This window comes from Salmo trutta, chromosome 25 (genome assembly GCF_901001165.1).
Source record: "Salmo trutta chromosome 25, fSalTru1.1, whole genome shotgun sequence".
Classification (NCBI taxonomy): domain Eukaryota; kingdom Metazoa; phylum Chordata; class Actinopteri; order Salmoniformes; family Salmonidae; genus Salmo; species Salmo trutta.
Genome location: NC_042981.1, coordinates 34,213,068 through 34,230,063, shown reverse-complemented (window position 1 = coordinate 34,230,063; position 16,996 = coordinate 34,213,068). Strand labels below are relative to the sequence as shown.

The 16,996-nt window shown below is 44.2% G+C and overlaps 1 protein-coding gene across 4 annotated transcripts in view; it reads left to right on the top strand.

Moving 5' to 3' along the window:
- Positions 1–16,996, top strand: part of LOC115162472 (rho guanine nucleotide exchange factor 10) — a 90,749-nt gene that overhangs the window by 16,820 nt on the left and 56,933 nt on the right. For 2 of the 4 annotated variants that reach the window (XM_029713802.1, XM_029713801.1), the window contains exons 2-15: positions 2,363–2,481; positions 8,606–9,028; positions 10,455–10,787; positions 11,661–11,697; positions 11,839–11,927; positions 12,346–12,402; positions 12,780–12,967; positions 13,728–13,844; positions 14,581–14,692; positions 14,878–15,068; positions 15,166–15,345; positions 15,790–15,906; positions 16,116–16,208; positions 16,541–16,711. In XM_029713802.1, coding sequence (XP_029569662.1) covers positions 2,442–2,481; positions 8,606–9,028; positions 10,455–10,787; positions 11,661–11,697; positions 11,839–11,927; positions 12,346–12,402; positions 12,780–12,967; positions 13,728–13,844; positions 14,581–14,692; positions 14,878–15,068; positions 15,166–15,345; positions 15,790–15,906; positions 16,116–16,208; positions 16,541–16,711 — 2,148 coding nt within the window. In that variant the 5' untranslated portion in view covers positions 2,363–2,441. The remainder of the gene's footprint in view (positions 1–2,362; positions 2,482–8,605; positions 9,029–10,454; positions 10,788–11,660; positions 11,698–11,838; positions 11,928–12,345; positions 12,403–12,779; positions 12,968–13,727; positions 13,845–14,580; positions 14,693–14,877; positions 15,069–15,165; positions 15,346–15,789; positions 15,907–16,115; positions 16,209–16,540; positions 16,712–16,996) is intronic. The other 2 variants (XM_029713804.1, XM_029713803.1) reach the window with 1 other exon arrangement.

The window sequence follows — 16,996 nt, the reverse complement described above, 5'->3', positions numbered from 1 at the left end:
TTAGCCGAGGTGCGTCTTGTTTCCCCACCGAGCAAGTAAAAGAGCTGGTTAGAAAATGTAGGAGTCAACAGGAGGTAAATGGAGGAATCTCCAGAAAGGCCGTCTGTCTGGACTCAAGACTGTTTACAGTAACCTGAGTTTAAGGTCTTCTGTAAAAGTGAGACAATGGGTTACATTTAAGTGTCACGTTAATCAAATATAGGACATGGCCCATGAGAATAACCATATTAAAGGTATTTAATTTAGGAAATATCTGACAAATGGATGTCTCTCTTTCCTCTTTAGGAAGCCCAGAGGATGAACGCACCCGATTGCTGTATTTCCTCTTCACCCCCTCCCCCATCTCTCCCTCCCTTCCCTTGTCACAATCACAACTCGTACGGTAGTCCTGAGGATAGCGATGATGAATCATTTTATCAGTCATGTTAAGGGTGTATCCCATCCTTTTAGGACTTTTTATCCTTGTCTAAATCTGTCCGGTTAGTCATGTCTAGCTTTAACTTTGACCAGTTATGAAGTATTTTGTCTCCAGGACAAACATTTTCTACCTAACTGTCTCTTAGACATACAATACAGAAGAAAACACTGGTCCTGTGTGTTTTGTTCACACCCTCTGCTGTCTGGGTGGGGACAAAGAGGCAGGGGAGCTAGACAAAACAAGATTTGAGTCTCTAAGTGGTATATGTTTTGGCTCTTGTTGGCAGCATTGGAATAGAGCAGTCTTATTCACAGATGCTTGTACTGTATTGTAAGCTTGTCTTATTATGGTGTGAATTTAATTGGAGAGCAGAATGTCTGAATAGTATGTAACACACTAGAACTCTGCAAGGGTCCTCTTACTCTATGGAATGACATCATTGCTATATCATCCACCCTTGAGGATAGACTGACATTTTTAGTCTCTTTTGAAGGAAGTAGACAATGACATAAGGACTTGACCTACTTTCCAACCTAAACTTGAAGCTCATTTTGTTGGAGTCATCCATGTGTCCAATCATCTATTTAACAAAATGTTAGTGGAAGAATGGAAGAATGGAATGGAAGAATGCGCTCTCTAGTCTCATGTCTGTGCAGGTCTGTGTTTCCTGTTTTAGCATGCATTTGTCACCCCCCCAGTGAAAAGTGAGCCCTCTGTTAACCCCACCCTCACCTTTACCTCTACCTTGCATACCTGTCCCTACCCTGTGCCCCTCTGTGTTAGGCCTTTTACAGGTTATAAGGTATTGAGATCAGAAATGCTGTAAAATGTGTAAAAGTGATCGGCTTACAGTACTGTACATGCAGAAGTTTATTAGGAAATAATTTTGAGCTAGAGTTAGTGAACTACATTGACTTAAATTCTGAACATCTTGATTTGACAACAGCTGTCCACAATAAATAATTTCCAGCTTTACTCCCATCAACAAAAAAGGAACTTATTTGAAGACTAAATTGGCCTAGTTTTTCTTGGTGAAATGTGGCTTTCAAACAATGAAAACAACTGCTAAATTTAGACATCCCAATTTGGACAGCTGTTATCAGATGTTCAGTAGAGTTGAACCTCGTAGCTGTTAACCCCTTCCTGGTTATTTGGAAAATAAGGACATACATGAGTGATCAGGGGGAGTTAAAGCTACAGTAGGAGATTACTGACTCGCTCTAAATCAATCAACAGGTTACAAAGTGCTTGAGCAGCGTTGACGCCTGAGTGAAGCGATATTGAACACACACACACTGGAGAAGGAAAACCATCACCAATCATTACTAATGATTAACTCCCAGGGTTTCCCTTCTCCTTTCCCATGGTGTGAAGCTTCCAGCTCCACCATGTTTACTTAGTCACTGACCGTAATGGTGTCAGTGGATACAATAACCCTGCTCTGACACACACACACACACCATATTAACTGTTTGTTTACACATTAACACGTGGGGCGAGAGGACGTTTTGTGTCTTGATGTTGTTTTTAATTTTGTCAGCATTAGATGCTCAGACAAAAGAGCCAAGACCACAATGCTCCACTGTTCCCCTACCCTTCTGGTGTGACTAACATGGAATAAACAGAGTGTGGTTGGTTGGTTTACCATCGGCTGTGGGTAATGCAGTGCCAAATGCCACAGTAATGATTTATCAGTGCTAAGCTACTTTCATAACTGTGTATCATATTACATGCCATCTTTTGACATTTTTAATACTCATGTTCTTGTATACCAGGTGACCTTACCAGGCAAAAGTCTAGTTAGGCTATAACTTGGCCATAAAGCTCGGGGAAAAACTGCTGCAGATGATGCATGGAAACATTTTTGTCTTTGCTTAGCTAATTGAATAAGATGGCACGTTATGGTACTGTCCACTTAACATTCCATATGTCGGTTTCCTCCAGGGAAATATGTTGATGTAGAGGACTACCACTACCACCAGGCTGCTGAGTGAACCTGTATGCCCAGAAAACAGCACTCAGTATGGACATCGTGGAAGACTTCCCTCCCCCACCTCCTGAAAGTAAGTAATGCCAACATCCGCCTCCTCTCTGACTCAATCTCTCCCAGCGCATCTAAATCCCCCCCCCCCCCGTAGCCAATGAGAACACATGCTGCTACCCAGACCTGTCGACAGCTACTTGTGTATATGCATGCACACAAAAGTATGTGGACACTCCTTCAAATTAGTGAATTCGGCTATTTCAGCAACACCCATTGCTGACCGGTTTATAAAATCTCGCACACAGCCATGCAGTCTCCATAGACAAACATTGGCAGTAGAATGGCCTTACTGATGAGCTCTGACTTCATGGGATGCCACCTTTCCAACTAGTCAGTCTGTTAAATTTTGGCCCTGCTACAGCTGCCCCGATCAACTGTAAGTGCTGTTATTGTGAAGTGGAAACACCTAGGAGCAATGAAGGCTCAGCCGTGAAGTGGTAAGCCACACAAGCTCACAGAATGGGACCGCCGATTGACGAAAAATCGTCTGTCCTCGGTTGCAACACTCACTGCCCCTGGAAGCAACTTCAGCACAAGAACTGTTCGTTGGGAGCTTCATGAAATGGGTTTCCATGGCCGAGCATCCGCACACTAGTCTAAGATTGCCAAGTGTCAGCTGGAGTGGTGTAAAGCTCGCCACCATTGGACTCTGGAGCAGTGGAAACGTGTTCTCTGGAGTGAGGAATCACGCTTCACCACCATCTGGCAGTCCGACAGACGAATCTGGGTTTGGCAGATGCCAGGAGAACGCTACCTGCCCCAATGCGTAGTGCCAACTGTAAAGTTTAGTGGAGGAGGAATAATGGTCTTGCTGTTTTTCACGTTCGGCCTGGGCCCCTCAGTTCCAGTGAAGGGAAATCTTAACGCTACTGCAGACAATGACATTCTAAATGATTCTGTACATCCAACTTTGTGGCAACAGTTTGGGGAAGGCCCTTTCCTTGTTTCAGCATGACAATGCCCCCGTGCACAAAGCGAGATTCATACAGAAATGGTTTGTCGAGATTGGTATGGAAGAACTTGACTGGCCTGCACAGCCCTGACCTCAACCACTTCGAACACCTTCCGATGAAAATTGAATGCCGACAGCGAGCCAGGCCTAATCACCCAACATCAGTGCCCGACACCTCACTAATGCTCTTGTGGCTGTATGGAAGCAAGTCCCCGCAGCAATGTCCCAACATCTAGTGGAAAGCCTATAGCAGCAAAGGGGGACCAACTCCATATTCATTTTGGGATGAGATGTTCGATGAGCAGGTGTCCACATGCTTTAGATCACGTAGTGGTGGATGTAGCTCATTGTCCTGAGATGGTATCTTTTTATTTAAAAAAAAAAAAGAATAATAAAAAATTGTAACAGCAAGTGCAGTCTGTATTGTAATGTTTTAGCAACATTAACTAACAGGTCCTCAAAGGGTGTTTCAGCTCATGGTGATGGTCATCTAGGTATTCTGTGGATTTATTCTGGTCGTGTTGATGAAGCAATAGGTTTGAAACGTCTGTTTTGGCGGACACACTGATGGTCAGCTCAGCTCCCAGAGTGCCTTTCAGGATGGACATAGCAGAGTGTGCAAACAACACATTCCTCTCCTCCTCCGCTGCTCTGGAGCTCGTGGGCCACGGAACGAAGGAGTGAGGAGGAGGAGAAATGTGCCACGACTGCGAAGAGCAGACAATGTGCGTCAGTATCCTAGCCCGGGCTGAATACTGCAGCATCACGTGTGTGTGTGTGTGTGTGTGCGCGCGCGCGTACACACACACACACACACACACACACACACACACACACACACACACACACACACACACACACACACACACACACACACACACCTCGGAAAAGAACAGGCCAGATAAATCCCTCTGGGCAGCCAGTTGCCTTGTTGCCGTGGCGATGCTGGAGCACATCGTAAGCCAATGACTCATTGAGCAGAGCAGTGTGGCAGACGGAAGAGGAGGGGAGGCACAGGAACAGAATCCATATTGTGGTTATGAATTGACAATGGGTGCTGGGGACAGGCCTAGTGTGTGTGTGTGTGTGCTGACTAGAGACCATTGAGAAGACTGCAGGCACGCACATTCTCACAGAGCCAACTGTCTATAGCTTCATCATCCACACTCGATTGCGACCAAATTATTGAATGGGCAATTGATGTGAATCATCTGTTCAAGTTTTTATACAATCCCTCTTACATCACATCCAGCTCTGCTTTACTTGGCCCTGCCTGTGCTTCAGAGAGTAGACATGAAGAATGTTAGAATGAATATTCATCCCATGGCTTAGCAGTGATACAGACTTCTTCAGCAGCGGCTAGTTTCTTTCCTTATCTGTCTAACTGGTCCAACACAGCTGTTCATTACCACGGATGGAAACGGCTGATAACATCTCTTTCTAGCTTTTCTCTCCTAATGTTCTGTTCTAGCGCTTTCACTGAAGTTTTAGTTTCGGGGTGTGCATAAAGGTCAGGGGTCACAGTTAGAGCCCATAGCGTTAGTCATGGGCCATTATCATAACACCGAACTGTCAATCATAATGGTGATTTGGACTAGAGGGGTCATCGTGCTGTGGAACTTCAAAGCTTTTGGGTCTCAGACGTTGGTCTGTGTAGTGTATCAGAACCACTTTGGGGAAGGACTTATTTAACGGGTAGTTTAGTCCTGCGGGGTTAGTAACTAATGAGTTGTGTAAGTGATGTGGTTGACTGTTAGTGGGCCTAACCTCTAACCTTACTTACTCAGGCTAAGTTTATATTAACCAGTGTTCGTTGTAACGGCTTGTAAACGTCAGCTCAGTCAAACAGGAAGTACTTAGCCAGGATGGGGAAACATAACTGATATAAATGAGGGTCAAGAGGAAAACGGTATAGGCCTATACTGAGAAAGCTGAGTAGGAAATCTTCTCATATAAAAATGTAAAGTGGTAAATTTAAGAGTTGTAACCTCTGATTTGGTCATTCAGGAAATTGGGACAGACATTTTTCACACTTAGCAGGAACAGTCAGGATATGAGAGTTCACCTTGTAGGTTAACCTAGTCATGAGGAAGCCTGAATCCTGATAGGACAGTAGTGTTTGTACTGGGACTGAGTCACATGAGGAATCTGTGGTATGTTTTAAGAGCAGAGGCGTGCCTGGTTTCTGTTAGAAACTCAGCCCGGACCAGGGAGGTAAGGTAGCAGTTTCAGATGGGGTTGTGACCTCAACTGGAGCTACCGCCTCCCATAGGGGAACTGTGGTATAGGACTCTGGAGCCAATAGGAAGTCCATGGACTTACTCTTGAGAGAAAGGGAAGTTTGAATGGGCTTAATACAGAGCATTCCTTTCATCTATTCCACCAGATGAGTTATGTCACCTGTGACTCCTTTGCCAGCATTCCTGCAGGCATTTTGATGTTGTCTTTTTCTCTTCACACGTTACCACCTTTTCATCAACCCTGTACACCCCTTCCTCTTTATCTGTCCTACTTCACCTTCTTTGTTCAGTATGTCAGGTCCTCTCCCGTCCGCTGCCAGAAGTACCAGAGATGTGCTATTACAATGCCTGTCGAGATTTCATTTGAGCAATTTTTTTTATATTATATATTTTTTCTTCTTCTACGCCTTACAATTGGTGTCAGTCAGTGTCCTCAATCTGTCACATGTTCAGTTGAACAAACCTCCTGTGACTAACCCAACACACAATGGAACCTCCTATACCTTAGCAGTGAAAAGAACAATAAACTGTATAGAGAGCCCCTAACCCAAAACACCATGTCACTTTAAGAGTACTCCTCTGAATGAGGTCTACAATGACATTAACGTTCCATATACACCCTCAGCAGTTTACGTCAGAGAGAGAGAGAAAGCCACATCTCCATAGTGTTTTTTTATAGACTGTGCATTCCTTCAGTTTTATTTAACTAGACAAGTCGGTTAAGAACACATTTTTATTTACATTGACGGCCTAGAGTTCACCCTCATACTATTGTAGCTGAGTCGGGCCCTGTTCATACAGGGATGCCTAGGCCTGTTCTGGAACACAAGTGCTACATCTCAATAGTATAAAGTGTCTTCCGTTCCTCATTTCCATTTCTTTATCCACACCGATCTGAAAGGAGAGGAAGCTGTTTTGGACTGCTGAGATACAGCCTAGCAAGAATGGGAAAGACTGGTTTTCCTGGTCACTGGGGGTGTGACAACTCTGTTTCCTGTTCTCCTAATTGCATTGTGGGAAGAATTTGTTATTTGCCTCCTGTGTGTCAAAGTTAGTCATTGGTTTCTTTGAACAGAAAGTAGCAGGTAAATGTTATTTTACTCTCTCATTAGTTTGTTTTAGCAATACCTTTTTAAGTATTGTGCACAACCTCTAATGTTCAACTTTAACTTGCAGGGCTTGTTTTTAGGCTGATATCTGATGTTCTCTTGGATCAATACCCAAATGTTAGTTCATTGACTAAATTAATAATTTGCTGTCAACATTGTAATGCAAGTACTAGTAGTTGTCTTACATTACGTTTGGATTGAATTGGAGCAATTATATTAAACTTCCTGTTTTTTTTTTTTAATGAGTTTGATTTTAGTATATAATTTAGCCAGAGTTATATTGAAAACAGACCCACCCTTTTGCTAATTACAAACCTGCATTTGGTGGAGTGATTTATATTTAACTTGGTACTATGTTTTGAGCTTGTGACGCTCTTTGAGCGTAATTATTACACTTAAATTGTTCTACTTCCATGTGTCTCATGTTCTCTCATTCCTTTTCCACATTTGTTGTTACAGCCTGAAATTTTCAAAATGCTTACAAATTAATTAAAAATGAAAATCTAAAATGTCTTCAGTCATTAATTAAGCACTAAACCCCTCTTTTTAATGGCAAGCCTTAACAAGTCCAGGAGTAAAAATGTGCTTAACAGGTCACATAATAAATTGCGTATCCTCACTCTGTGTGAAATAATCATTTTAACATGATTTTTGAATGACTACCTCATCTCTGTACCCCACACACACAATTATCTGTAATGTCCCTCAGTCGAGAAGTGAATTTCAAACACGGATTCAACCACAAAGACCAGGGAGGTTTTACAATGCATGGCAAAGAACGGCATCTATTGGTAGATGGGTAAAAATAAAACGAGCAGACATTGAATAATCCTTTGAGCATGGTGAAGTTATAAATTACAATTTGGATGGTGTCAATACACCCAGTCACTACAAAGATGCAGGAGTCCTTCCTAACTCGGTTGCCGAAGAGGAAGGATATCGCTCAGGGATTTCACCTTGAGGACAATGGTGACTTTAAAACAGTTAGTTTAATGGCTGTGATAGTAGAAAACTGAGGCTGTGTCAACAACATTATAGTTACTCCACAATACTAACCTAACTGACAGAATGAAAAGGAAGCTTGTACAGAATTCCAGAACATGCATTCTGTTTTCAACAAGGTGCTAAACTAATACTGCAAAACATGTTTTGTCCTGAATACAAAGTGTTATGTTTGGGGCAAATTCAATACAACACATTACTGAGTACCACTCTCCATATTTTCAAGCGACGTGGTGGCTGCATCATGTTATGGGTATGCTTGTAATCGGACTGGAGAGTTTTTATTTTTTATATATTTTTTTTTATTTTTTATTTCAGGATACAAAAATGGACAATGACATAACACAAGGCTAAATCTATACAGGAGTTACTTACCAAGAAGACAGTGAATGCTCTTCAGTGGCCGAGTTAGATTTTCAAGCAGATTTATGTAAAAACTATGGCAAGGCCTGAAAAATGGTTGTCTAGCAATGATCAACAGCCAGTTTGACAGGGCTTGAAAAATGTTTAAAATAATAAATGGGCAAATGCTGCACAATCCAGGTGTGCAAAGCTCTTAGATTTACGCAGAAAGACTCACAGCTGTAATCGCTGCCGACGGTGATTCTAACATGTATTGACTCAAGGGGTTGAATATTTATCTAATCAAGATTATATTAGTCTTTTTTAATTTTGTATTAATAGTACAGAGTATTTTGTGTCGATCGTAATTCTTTTTTAATCCCACTTTATTACACAACAAAATGTGGAAAAAGTCCAGGGGTATGAATACTTTCTGAAGGCACTTTATACGGTAGCTGTATTTATCTGACTCTCCCCCTCCCTCCTCTCTGTGCTTAGTGTTGGTGGACGATGTGCCCTATGCGGATGAAGAAGAGGGGGAGCAGTTTGAATTTGACGACAGTGGGGATGAGGTCCCTGAGGCAGACCGGCCGTCCCCCGCCCCTCTGGCCCCTGACTACGGGGCCCAGGCCAATGGTGTGGCCCCCCACCCAGAGCCAGAAGGAGCAGACCCCGAACCCCACCTAGAGGGGCAGCACTCAAACCCAGACCCCCCAGCAGCGACCGCGACTGTGGACACAACTACTGCTACAGTTGCCGCATCACTTCCAGTTCCAGCTACCGTGACCACAACAGACACAGCAGCTGTGGCTGCAGCAGAAGGGGAAAAGGCTTCAGCAGTCCCAGTCCCAGCTGACACAGACAGTGACCTACCCCCTCCTCCATCTTCAGAGGACTCCTGTCCTGTAGGAACAGACTCTGGTTAGTGGAAACAACCGTTCAGTGTTCCTCTTTAGCACCTGGAGATCTGAAGATGGGCTCTCTTTTGTCTCGCCGTAGTCCTGATATACACATAATGTACCTCCACAAGCATATCATTGCTGTACAGTAGAGGGTGTCATGCAATCCATCAGCGCATGTTGTGACTATTGCCTCCACGTTATATAACCTCATTCTGGTACATGCTCCATGTCAGGCAGGGATAGACGATAGCATAGCACCGCCCGTCTCTCTCCTGACGCCTGGTATCGCTGGCTGCATGGTGCAGGGTGACTCCTGGAATTCATTAAAATAATATATGCCATTTAGACTCTTTTTATCTAAAGCGACTTAGTCATTCATTTTTACGTATGGGTGGTCCCGGGAATCGAACCCACTACGCTGGTGTTACAAGCGCCATGCTCTCTACCAACTGAGTTAAAGGACCCACACACAGTTTGACACCAGCAGGATACTACTGCGCTCTCTAGCTCATCCTCTTGCTAACACATACATTCCATGCTCTTGCCTCTCTCTAGCAGTCATAGCCCAAGTTCCTATGTCTCTCCCCCTCTGACACTTACAGCCCAGTCCAATTCATAGTCCAGGCCCCTCTATTGGCTGTTCTGTAGTGTTTGCCCTTCAGCATATCTATCTGTACACTCTTAGGAAAAAAAGGGTTCCAAAAAGGTTCTTCGGCTGTCCCGATTGGTCAACCCGTTTGGGTTCCATGTAGAAGCTTCTGGGGGAAAAGTTCTACATGTAACCCAATAGGGTCATACCTGGAATCAAAAAGGGGAAACTTAGTCAGTTGCACAACTGAATACATTCAACTGAAATGTGTCTTCTGCATTTAACCCAACCCCTCTGAATCAGAGAGGTGCGGGGGGCTGCCTTAATCAACATCATCGGCACCCAGGGAGCAGTTGTTGGAGGTTAACTACCTTGCTCAGGGGCAGAACAGCAGATTTCACCACCTTGCCGGCTCGGGGATTCAAACCAGTAACCGCTTGGTTACTGGCCCAACACTCTTAACCGCTAGACTATCTAGCTGTAGTGTGTTCTAGTGGGTTATTCATCTCTTCTGACTCCAGGCCCTGAGACGAGGCCTCGCTCTCTCTCGCTGCGGGACCGTAAACACACAGCGGTCTCTCTGTCTGAGCCAAGCAGATTGGAGTATTAAGAAAATTTGCTGTAAATCACAGTCCGTATTCTTCTTCACTGTTTGCCAATGATCGAAAGTTGGAGTGCTTATTCACTTAACCAAATTGCTCTTTTGAAATGTTATGGCACTACCTTTTAAGTATTTCGGAACTGCAAAGTAATCCAGTACCAAACTAGTTCCAGCACATTCAGAGCATCCTGTAGCTGTGTTGTATTGATGGGGCTCATTTGGGGCTAACAAGTCTGTATTACATTTCCATTGTAGATAAGGAAGTGTCCAGCGACGACCCTCCTCCAGCCAACCCCAGGACCACCTCCCAGAAGAAAGTCGACCCCTACTCTGTGATTGACATCACCCCCGTCCAACTACAGCAGCTGGAGCAGCAGCATGGGCTTTCCCCTTCCTCTTCCTCACCGGTTGAGAGGGTGGGAGGAGAGGGGGAGGGACAGGATGTTTCCCCCACCAGCCCCCCCTGTGTCCCCCCGGGTTACTCTGTGCCTGTGCCCTGTGGATACGCCACCCCCTCTGGCGTGCCCCTCATCACGCCAGCCTACACCACGCCCATCATCATCCGACACTTCTCTGTGGACGAGGATGGTAAAGGAAGAACCCACCCAGAGTGGAAACCTGTAGAAGGATTTGAACAGACGTTCCCCTTTTATTCTTTCTACTCTGTTCTGCATTCATGTCGCAAACTTCAGAATATCATGATGTAATCTATTTTATAGATTGTTTCTACACTGAACCGAGCACTGAAAAATGTGGTGGGCATGACTGTTTGACAAACTTTGACTTCCTTTTCCTATGGAGGAATTCCCTGTCCTCTCCCCTACTGACTTTGGGATGAGAGTCTATGGCACCTGCATGCTCTGTACTCCCAACTCATTTTCCCTCTGCTTTCTCCGTCGCATTCCTTTTTTCCTAAAGCCTTGCCACAAGGAAGTGGGGGCTAAATTTAGCCACCCACTAAATTCTGTGTTGGCGTTTGAGGATTTTCCTGTTTTCTCTCAATGTTACAGTAGCACTTTTCAAATTCGTGGCTTGGCCAGTCTGGGGGAAAATTGCAGTGTAATTTAAGCTAGCCAACATATCAGAGTCACTCCTGTGAAAAATGCTAAGACATTTGGAGTGTTTTTTTTTAAAGTATTTTAAAGGGTATATTCTGGAGTTAAAATGCCAATACATTGATTGATTGTTCCAATGTACTGTAAGGTTGTTCTGTAAGAAGTATTCTGAAACGTAGGCCTATCGTTAATATAATATAGCAGTTCATCATTGCAGTTTTTAGAATGAGCAATGTAATCTGAAGTATCTTTTTTTAGCTCTTTGATACAAGGTTAGTTTCAGTGGTGGCTGCCCCCTGGTGGTACATGAGGTTTATTGCAAACTGCACATTTTAGGTCATGTTTTTATTTATTGAAGGAGTAGTCCAAGTTCCTTACTGTTGTCTCTCTCGCTCTCTCCCTTCAGTTACTGTGGTGGGGACATGCAACACTTCTGTAGACAGGTGAGTGACTCTCCTGTCAGGCTATTTCTTTACTGAACTGCTTTATGTCATCTAGTTGATCTGCCAGAATTTGAGATTATGTGGCATCTTGGTTATTTGCATTGGAATAGCAGATGGTTCTAATTTCTCTTTTCATTCAAGTGTCTTCAGTGAAGAGTATCCTGCCATCAGAGAGGAGGATGCATTGTCCAAATGGGTGTCGGACCCTGCAAACACAGCCTGGATGGAAAGTAAGTACTCATTCTCTTCTCATTTAGCTACCAATGAGAAATGTCATTTCCTGCCATTTTCTGTCCTGTTTGTTTACCTAGTATTTACTACAGAATTGTGGTAACAATGATGCATACTTTTTGGCCAGCTTAGAACACCGCAGGACAGGCATTAAGGTTTTCAGTGCATCCTGAGTCTACCACAAAGTCCCATGCACAATGCAGTATTCAGGTTTCTCTTTTTTTTTTCTCTCAAATGAAACGCCAGACCCTTCCTTCCTTCCTTCCTTCCTTCCTCTAGCTCCTTTTGAGGAACCGTGCCCTTGTGGTCTTGCTTCTCCTCAGTTCCCTGAAACTGTATTTTGTCCATTGTGGGAAGATTTGTTGCACGTTGAGACCTTTTTTAATTCATTCGAACATGGTTGCTTTGTCATTTTAGATCCAGATGAAGTAATTTATGATGACGTGCCCAGAGAGAACTCCGATTCAACTACAGGTTAGTGCAGCATTCCTTCTGTGCTCCTTTTATCCTTCTTTCAGTGTCCTGTCATTTCCCTTTTGCCACAGTGTCTGAGTACTTCTGCATAGTCTTTTTTAACTCTTTTGCATTTCTAAACATAATGTGCTGGAATTATTCATCAGATTAATGTCATGTGCCCCTAAGCCTAACACAGTTTGATATGTTCAGTTGATGCCCTAGAACTGCCATATAGAATTTGTTATTCGTGCCAAGGACTTTTGATCTGATTATGATCATGCGAACTTACTGTACATGAACACAAAGTGTAATATTGCAGTTGAATAATATATTTCACCTTGATTTTTATGCTGTTCCCCTTGGTTTTAACCCCCCCCCCCCCCCCCCCCCCCCAGAGCCAGATGAGATGATCTATGACGATGTGGAGTTTGGAGAGGAGGGCTGTGGCAGCTCCCTGGACAACGGTTGGAGCTCCAGCGAGTTTGAGAGCTACGACGAGCAGAGTGACGAAGAGGGCCACGGGGAGAATGGCCTGCCTGATGCCTTCATGAGAGGGAAGCCACCGCAGAGGAAGACCACCCATGTATGTAAACTAAGCACCTTACCCTCCCGCTGTCTACAGACCTGTCTGTCTGTGGAGGGAGAAGGCTGGAGAGGGGTTGAGAAGAGTTGGAATTTGGATACAAGAAATTGAGGACAGGAGGGGGAATATACAGTAATATACTAAAGAAAGGGCTATATTCTATAGGGAGTAGAAGATTGAGAGAGAATAGGAAGGTTCTGTGTATTATCTTGATTCACCAGGAGATGCACAAGGTGCAGATGGACACCACAGAAAGAGAAGCTAAAGAAGGGTAGTTTATATCGGCATCTTGAACAGATGAGGAAGTAGAATCACTGGGACACAATGAATATCTAATGAAAGATCATATCCAGTTAAACAGGAGATTTAAGCATATTTCAAATGATCACTACTTGAGCTAATGTAAATACACCATAGGCTTATTCTTGCCACGTTATTACTATGTTCCTGATAATATACAGTTAATTTGTGTATTTGGTTTGAAGTGAATGGCCCGCTTGTTTTTTCAGCCCAGAGGTCTTTCCAGGGAAATCCCACAGTTATTACTCAGCTGGCTGCACAAAGTGACTGCTTGGCTTCTTTAGGAGAAATAGGCCCCGTTAAGATGACTATCTGGGGTGGTAGACAAAATAGGAGTAAGGAGGCAAGGCCTTAGCTGAGGTGAGAGTGGGCGGGTTGGTGTGAGGGCACGATCTTCTCTGGCTGAGCACATTCAAATGAACGGCCTGGTAACGCTTCAAATTGCTCTGCTTTCGTTTAGCTTTCTCAAGATCTGACACGCTTGAAAGAACACTATGAGAAAAAGATGAAAGCTCTTATGGCAAATACAGTGGGAACGGTAGAGCTGCAGCAGATTAAACAGAAACACGAGCAGAAGGTAAATGCCATCGTACTGGTCGGTGTGTGTCGTCACCCTGCCCTCTAGACAAGGGTTAGGGTTCAAGCCTCCTCGGCATCCTTAACCCCGACCTCCCTCACTGTGTCTCTCACCGACTGACTCCGAACTGGTTTCTCTTCATCCTGCTCTTATGTCTGGTGGTGGGTTTGTCTACTGCATCGCCCTGTGCCACTAACTGTGTGGAATGTTATGGCAACTATGCATCCCCTTCAGTGACATTTCCTTTAGTTCTACAGCAGACTGAGACACCAGTGCAGCTGAGTTGTGTGTAGGCCTAGACAGGAGGTGCGTACTTGGTCATCTCCGTCCACGCATTGGCTAATGATAATACAGAACACTTTCAAACAAATCTATGAAAAAAATATAGTTTTACTCCAAATGTATACTTTTCAGCAGACCGTGGCAGTCTAGATAGATCTTCTTTGACCCTACCCTAGATAATCAAAGTGCCTCGAAACTACTCCCATTCCTTATTTACAGTTAAGTACTTGTCTCTTCGTGCCCTTATGCATTTGTGAGAATCCTTTCGTTCAGATTGACTCAGTTCAGCTGCTGTCACAGTTGCTGTCTTGCTCTGGTCCACCCGGTTATCCTGTTCCTGTATTTACATGATCTGCCATCTTCCCTTTTTCTCCTAACACGGCTCCTCCCTTAAAGCTTCAGTATCATATTGACTGTGATGGTGGGCTATTTACTGTTGTTGATGTACCTGAAGATGCAAAAGCTGGTGAAGGCAGCGAGAGACGGGACCAAAGACGGCCTGGAGAAGACCAAAGCAGCGGTGAAAAGAGGACGGTCGTTCATCAAGACCAAAACCCACGGTCATGGTAAGAGTAAGAGCAGAACATGGACTTTTTTTCCTTTTTGTGCACATTAGTCAGTTAATTATCTGTGATGAATTGCAAGCACTTAAAATTGTAAAGGGGAATTCATCCACTAACAATGTGTAGTAAACCTTCCGGGTTATGCTGATCTGATTTTGAGTTGACCACGTCTCTCCTGTGTGTCTCAGAGAGGAAGTCGACCTGTTTTGAGGATGAGGAGTCAGAGCTTTTCATCGAGGTGGAATGCTTCAACGTGGAGCCAGTGCTCAGTCCCGTCCCTGAGGGCCTCTCACAACAACAGGTGGTGAGGAGGTGTATACTGGGCTCCATATTAGAGAGTGAGAAGACCTATCTGGATGCACTGAAGCGTATTTTAGAGGCAAGTTAATTTCACTTGATACATTTCATATAACTTTACAGTGATTTCTTCAAGGAAAAGAGTTCCCACCACCCACATCCTTATCCTCTCTTATTAGCAATATGAAAAGCCACTTTCAGAGATTGAGCCCAGGTTGCTAAGCGACAGGAAGCTCAAGATGACGTTCTATCGTATTCGGGAGATTCTCCAGTGCCACGCCCTGTTCCAGATCGCCCTGGCATGCCGCGTGGCCGAGTGGGACAGTCTGGAAATGATTGGGGACGTCTTTGTTGCCTCGGTGGGTTGGTGAGCAAGTGAATCCTGTGCTGCGGTACATTGGAAGGATTCAATTCCTAATATTCTACTTTTAAAATTAAAGGCTGGAAGAGTATTTAATAGTGGTCAATTGGTTAAAACTAGTGGGACTGAAAATATCCTCACGCCATGTCCTGCACTGGGCTTCACCATTTAGCACAACACTGACTGAAGCTATAATGCAAGTTTCCCATGACTCAGTGTTTTTACAAATTGCCTCATTGTAAAGGAATTAGTCCCATGCCTACACACACACAGCTGCGCTGGGTTCTTGGAGGAAGTGCTCCACCCTGATGTCTCTAGCTAACAGTTTATTTTGGGCCCAGGATCCAGGATGATTCCATTCCTGATTGATTGTGTTGGACTATGAGGTGTTGATGGCTTGTTCTCTCCCCTCTCTGTCTCTCTTTACATATCTGGTTCCCAGTTCTCCAAGTCCATGGTGCTGGACGCCTACTGTGAGTTTGTGAACAACTTCAGCACGGCCATGGCGGTGGTCAGGAAGACGTGTGCCTCCAAACCCAGCTTCCTGGACTTCCTCAAGGTCAGTCAGAGAGCGCTGCTGTTCAAATAAATCAAAAGTATGCTCCTGTGACAATACAGCTGTGCAGAATATGCATCTCTGGCTCTACCCTTAACATGGGACCAGGGGTTGATTTCACACTGAACTAAAATAGTTTGTGGTTGTGTACTGGATTGTCCTGCAGTGCATCAATCAGTAATCGTTGATTGTCCTCCTTTTTTTCTCCACAGCATCGTCAGGATACCAGCAGTGACCGGGTCACTCTCTACGGGCTCATGATGAAGCCCATCCAGAGATTCCCTCAGTTCATTCTGCTGCTGCAGGTAACGATTTCCCTCAAGCGTCCACACTGCCCTCCGAAAAATATTGCATAGATTCACCAGCAGAGGGAGCCACGTACTCAATAACCAAAGAGCTGTGTTGTTAAAAATGCACTACACTGTGTGGTGTGTGTACTCTTGGGGGAAAGTATTTCTGCTTCTGGTCTCTGGGCACTTCACATTTTTATCCTCACTCATAGTTGTTATGAGCCCAATGGTTGTCTGAAGGAATCTGAATCGTTTTCAACCGATGCTATGCCACTGTAGAGAAGCTCTGGTTGTGATCTGTGCTATGTAATGCTCTGAATGTGTCATCTCTCCACGCTTTATGGCAGGACATGTTGAAAAACACCCCAGTAGGCCACAGTGACAGGCTACACCTACAGATGGCCCTGACAGAGCTGGAAACCCTGGCTGAGAAGCTCAACGAGAAGAAGAGGGATGCTGACCAGCGCTGCGAGATCAGACACATAGCCAAGGCCATGAACGAACGCTACCTCAACAAGGTAAACACACACACCATTGATCTTGTTCAGACCATAGAGGCTCAGTGTATGTCCTCGATAGCTTGATGATTTGTGTTTGAAACAGATTTTGTTTATTACAATGTGTGGGTGTTAGTAAAGTCAAGGCCTCCATCTAAGAATCCATCTATCCACAAGTCTGATATACAGTTGAAGTCGGAAGTTTACGTACACCTTAGCCAAATCAATTTCAACTCCGTTTTTCACAATTCCTGACATTTAATCCAAGTAAAAATTCCCTGTTAGGAATCACCACTTTATTTTAAG